This window comes from Gavialis gangeticus, unplaced genomic scaffold (assembly GCF_001723915.1).
Source record: "Gavialis gangeticus isolate Ggan-Ray unplaced genomic scaffold, GavGan_comp1, whole genome shotgun sequence".
Taxonomy (NCBI): Eukaryota; Metazoa; Chordata; order Crocodylia; family Gavialidae; genus Gavialis; species Gavialis gangeticus.
The window spans coordinates 86,940,131-86,946,257 of NW_017729034.1; the positions used below are offsets into that span (position 1 = coordinate 86,940,131).

Here is a 6,127-nt window from a genome sequence, read left to right on the forward strand (position 1 = left end):
CAAGAGTGAGGGCAACATAGGTCACTTGAGTTCTCACCCATCTTGCCATCTTTAAATTGATGTTGCCTTCTATTATAGCTTTCACAGTACTCATTTGCACTTGCTTGGTATGTCCCTTCTGGTAAATTAGTCTCAAAGGTAGAGAAGGTTTTTGTAATAAAAGAAGGATCAGACAGATGCCTAATGACCTCAGGTTCACAGATCTGAAGATTGCTGTTCTCAGGCAAAAAAAAAAAAAAATTAAAAAAACCAGTTTGAACAGCAAACTGTAGAACAAAAAATCATCCAGACTGGACTGTATTAAGTATGGCTTAAACAGATACTATGAATTCTAATCTCATTACCTGGATTAGCATTTGTGACCCCCTTTGTTCCCATGGGTTTACTGCTGGTTTGCTTTTCTCTCCTAACACTGCCCCTCTCCATCTCCCTCTCCCTCTCCCTCTTGTCTTTTGTATTCTAATTTCTCTCTTCTTCTTATACACTGCTTTCTGTACTTCCTTTCATAGCATCCAATTAAGTGAACTCAGGTTTATGAAAGCTTGTGCTCTATATATAATCTTACCTGGTTACTCTATAAGGGTGTATATATACCCTGACTTCTGATTAACCACAGCTAACTACCTCTCTAAAGACTAGAAAATCAACATACTTACGGTTTCTAACACCCTGGGTGCATCTACACAAGATGCTAAATACTCAGGAGCATATCACATCAAAAACAGTGCTAATATGCTACTGCGCAGTAGTATTAAGCTGCTGCACAGTAGCATCACTAAAAAGGTGTGCACTGGCACTAATGTGCAGTAGCGCCAGTCACCGCGCATTGACTTAGTACTTGATTATACAAGTACTAAACTTAAAGCACAGTAACTGTGGTGCATTAATGAACATGTAGTTGCATTCTGTGTGTGCTGCAAGTCTCTGAATCAAAAGTTTCTGCCAATTTTAAGCACCATAGCAGCTATATCAAAACAGCAAGCTGCAGAATTCCAGCTCTTTTGTAGTTTGCTGGCTCTGCAAGCAAAGTACTTATATCCTCATTTACTGGAACTTCAGCTATCCTAATTGAATCTCTCAACCAAAAGTGTATGCATGTGTGTATATAAAGAAGTGATTTATCTTCAAGAGTTTCACCAGCTTCCTTCCAAACACTCCTAAACTATAACACAGAGAAAGAGGAAAATGTTACCGTACTAAAGCAATTTTCAAAACAGGATGGGGAATAGATTAAAGGTAATTTTAAAAGAATGCGCACACACACACACAAAACCTTTTGGAAACATTATTGTTTGGTGTTGACTGATGTTTATATTGCAACTTTCATCCAAAGATTTCTGCCTACCCCAAAAGCATGGAATTGTAAGCAAGATTTTACTCTTCCCAGATTACAGAATTTGTAAGGAAGTTTTCCATGTGGTATATGAACACTAGTACTGTTGGCCTCTGCAAAGCCACCCAGGAGGCCCTATTAATAAACACACAGATACAGTATGCAAGTTTCTGATTTTAAAAGGTGAAGTCTTACACAATTCAATTCATAAAGTTAATTTATCTAGGAAACAGTGTACGTCAGACTGAATTTGCCTAGGGTATACAAAACCTCTATGTACTTCCATTTCTCAGGCAACCTAGCTAAAAAGCCTGAGGGTACCTATTTTTGTAGTATATAACCTAAACCTTGTTCCCCAAAACCAACTGATAGAAATTAAGGTGTGTATAATATACGAGGAAAATGGATCCCCATGGATCTGGAAAAGTGGCAGCAGGGAAGCGATAGCAGCCTTAATTCCTGCAGCTCCAAAAGCCATGGCTATTAATGCTGTCACTGTTCTACCAAATTTCTGGACTCAAGGGGGAACTCCCCCCAGCCAAATGACATGGCCCCAAGTGTGGGGTTGGGCCATGGTCAAACCAAACATGCAGGCCCACACCCGCTGCACTGGGCTGGACCCAGCATATGGCCCTGGACCCAGGATGCAACTGCAGGCCTCAGATGGATTGGGCCAGCACACTAAATCAGTCTGCAGGCCACCTCAACATGTGAGTCTGGCAAGAGGCTTGGCTCCCTAGCTGCTGCTCCTCAAATACTTATTGAAGGTAAGATTCTTTTTTCTTCATGCTACCTTTTCAAAACCAGGGTGTGTATTATAGTCAGAAGCAGCTAATGTGAGAAAATGTGGCGTCACAGGAAAAATATCAACCCTGGGGCTAGTAAATTACACAAGAGGCCAAGTTAATAGCTGAGGAAACAAAGATAAACTTACCTTTGTCTGTTGTAAGGCTTTTTCCACTTTACTAGGGTCATTCATTGAGTTCATGATAGACTGTGTTTTATATTCAGATTCATTCAATACATCCTTCAGTCTCTTCAACGCATCCAAATACTCCTGGCTAGGCTGTCTTTCTAGCTCTGTTTTTGGTAAAACCGTTATTGTTTTAAAAAGTGCTATGTATGTAAATGAACAAGGAGTACTTTTATTTATAAAAGGAATAAGTCTACATCAAGGCTACTTGGTTATTTTTAAATCTGTTTGAGAGATATTCCCACAAAATATAAAGCTTGCAAGCAGCTAAATTTTCATGGAAATGTTTGTGGTGATGGTAGTTTTTTTGAGGTGTCTATGAAAAACAAATAAAAACTAACCACACACAAAAATAACTGCTTACTCCTTGTACCACAAATAACCAGAGTGGAGAAGATGGGCCCTTTCTGGTTCATGTTTCATCTGTATAACATACAGTAAAAGGTATAAAAATATAAGAAATAACATTCCCAACATGACTTAAGAAGCCTCCTTCCCGTTTTCAAAAACAATTTCACAGGTTTTACGTAACCTATGTAACCTATCGTATTAACACGGCTAAGACATGCAATGCTCTATAGCCAACAGCACACAAGGGACTGATGGGGCTAACCTCACATCCAGCTACTTTTGACTCTCAGTAAGAATAAGTAGGTGCCAACTAAGAACTAGGGACCGCCTGCAGCACAAGTCTGAACAAGGCTCCAATTCATGTCTCCGAAGAAGTACCTCTTTGCTGCTCCACCACAATAACCCACTTGAAGGATTACCATACTTCCCTAGTTTCAAAACTTTGTCTGGCATGCCCCACTGTATCTGAGCATGGGTCTCAGCTGAGCATGTCGGAGAGTGAAGGGTTGGGGTGGCCTGGATATGATTCAATCCCGTCTTCACCAGGACAATTCTGTTTTAAACACAAGTCCCAGGCATCCCATTGAAAATAGAACAAAACCATTCATTTGACCACACTGACAAAATGCCTGGACAGATGTTTAAAATGGGACTGAAACAAGGACATTGGGTCATACCGCCCACTTCAGATTTAGGAACCTAAATACCTGAAAATCACAACTAAGAAGGACACACCTACAGAGTCTCTGGGAGTTAAGATAAAATCTTCAAAAAACTACATATGTTCAGTGCTCCTGGAGAAACAATAGAGTTGGCAACATGCCAGGGACTACTTGGGGACAAGTGAAGAATCAGCTAAAGCCAAGAATCTTGGATTCATTACCAGGACCTTTGCTGCATATCTTTATTTGCTTTTAAGTTTCCTGCTTTTGCCTTCTTTAGGATCTCACAAAGAATTTGGTAATTAGTCTGTACATTTCTGAAATTGACAAGAAACATTTCAATTTCAAAATCAGCAATGAAAAAGAGTCTGTCTATCAAAATCTTACCAAAATATATATACTCCCTGGCCTTAGATACATAAGCAGTTTCTTTAGCACCACAACTGAAAACTCAGCTGAGCCCTGCAGTGACTCACTAGGCTCTTTTTCAGCAGTGGACTGTCAAAACTATCATGCCATTTATACCTGCAAAATGAGTCAACACCACTGGAGGCAAACCAAACCCATATAGCACTTTTTCTTATAAAGAAAGCAATATCTGCTTAAGAGAAAGCATTTCATGGCAAGGCAAATAAACAAGCTATGTTTAAAATTTTAAAGAACAGTAAAACCTGACAGTAAGGAGCTTGCTTATAGTGAATTTAGATAAACAGATTTCAAAGAATTTTGAAAGAAACTTCAAGTTGTGGTTCTTATCAAAACATCTGTATGGAATTGTGCTCACAGTAAACACAACTCTAGGTACAAGGGACTATCAAATGCTGAAAAAAACTACCATGAACAGAAACTGGAAACCTTCAGTTCATAAACTCTATAGACTCTCAGCCCTGGCAGTTTTCCCTGTATAGAATCCTGAAGGTTTTATTTATGACAATTCTATCTAAATTAATCAGACACTTTCACTATGGCAGAATGTTTATGTTTTGATACTACTAAGTTCTTCTTTGCAGAACTAGAGGTACAGCACTTTTTGCACAATGGCAAACACTTTAATTTGTAAAGAAACTACAGTTTTAAAACCAATATTTAATCCAAACTGAACATATATAATTATTTGAATTACGATGCATTTACTCAACCAGATAAAAAATAATTAAAATATATTGGCACTGATAGGAAACAAGTTTGCTTTAGGTCGTTTGTTAAGTATAAAAATAACCTGCTTCCAAACATTCTAATCACATCTTGTAAAAATCTATGGCCATAAGCAATATTAAATTTGTTCACATGTTATGTGAACCAAATTAAAAACAGGTCACAAAATAATTCTTCATCACAAAAAGCGTAAACATATACCTTATAATTGTAGCATGGTGCACTGGATGTTAATCATACACTTTCCTGAACCAATGTGCCTTTAAAGGATTCAGTCCTTACATGATATAGTTAAATAGCTGCCCTAATAGCTCTGTACTTGAACCTATTTTTACTGCACCCAGAAAAAGCAAATGTTTCTGCTCCACCATCTGGAACCAGCACAAAACACTTCAGCAAGCCTCTTGGATGCATAAAACAAAAAAAAGTATAGTTAGGGAAAAAGATCTGCTTATAGGTCTGTGCAACTGATATTTAGCTGAAAAATATTAACAGAACAATTTACGTGTGTGCTACATTAAAAATCCCTCAGAAGCCAGCATGCCTGGTTTGGAGGCTCATAATGAAGCTTTTAGTGTCACAGAGAACTAAGCAGCATGTACATGAAAAGCAAGTCAAATTCCAAACAGCTCCAGCAAAGTAATTTGTTTTTAAAGCAGAATTTCAAAATGGAATTATGTATGAATTACAATAAAGCTGTAAATTAAAAAAACACATTTCTGCATGCACATATCAATTTCATAGCATTCTTTTACTCCTTCATTTTCCATTTAAAATAAAAGCATAATAAAATCATAAATGGAATTTATTTCTCCTTTCTTGTGCAACCATGATTGATCATGAACCAAATTCTTCTCAACAGGATGGTCCCAGAGAAAAGGACCTCAAATATCTTAAGTTGTATTGTTGTCTATCCTGTTTATATAGAGTAGGAGACTACTTCCTGAGAGATTAATGTTCCTTGGCAAGAATAGCAATAAAATATTTCATTATTACATGCCACATTATAAATGATACCATTATATTAAAAAGAAAAAAGTCTCTCTTTACATTCCCTTGTAGCAGTCTCAGCACTCATTTTTTGGAAAAAACTCTTTTGAAGTCACTAGCATTACAGTGCACCCAATATGAATAAACTAAGTATCTGGATATCCTTTCCAACACAGGGTGCCATATACTGTGAGTAAACAGAAAAAACTGGAAAGCTATATTATATTTATATAAGAAGCTATGAGTTCTGTATGGCATTTTCAATGTGATGACATGATTTACATAGTTTTGTCATTGAGGAGAAAAAACAGTAGCTATATGGAGCAGGCCTAGGCTCACAGACTTCAAGAAGGTCAGACTCCTCATTCAGATATTGCAAAAATCTGTTTTTTCAAAGGGAAAAAAAACCAGAGGCATTCATATAGGTTGAACAACACCGGTTTACCTCTTTTTAGCTGTTGGCGGTGATCCTCTAATTTCTGTTGGACAGATTTGAAGTGATCAGTAATATCATTTAAGTCATCCTGAATGAAATTTGGTGCAGCAGGGCGTGATGTAAGCACCTTGCAGGTAGCCCTCATGTGTTCAATTTGAGGACTAAGACTTAACAGATGAGTGAGCTCTCGCGGTGGGGGGGGGGAGGGGGGGGGGAAAAAAAAAAAA

The 6,127-nt window shown here is 37.8% G+C and overlaps 1 protein-coding gene across 4 annotated transcripts in view; it reads right to left on the reverse strand.

Moving 5' to 3' along the window:
• The window catches only part of UTRN (utrophin), a 692,661-nt gene that overhangs the window by 463,233 nt on the left and 223,301 nt on the right, over positions 1-6,127 (reverse strand). For 3 of the 4 annotated variants that reach the window (XM_019526790.1, XM_019526791.1, XM_019526792.1), the window contains exons 20-21: positions 5,910-6,091; positions 2,268-2,413 (exon numbers count right to left, since the gene is read on the reverse strand). In XM_019526790.1, coding sequence (XP_019382335.1) covers positions 2,268-2,413; positions 5,910-6,091 — 328 coding nt within the window. The remainder of the gene's footprint in view (positions 1-2,267; positions 2,414-5,909; positions 6,092-6,127) is intronic. The other variant, XM_019526789.1, reaches the window with a different exon arrangement.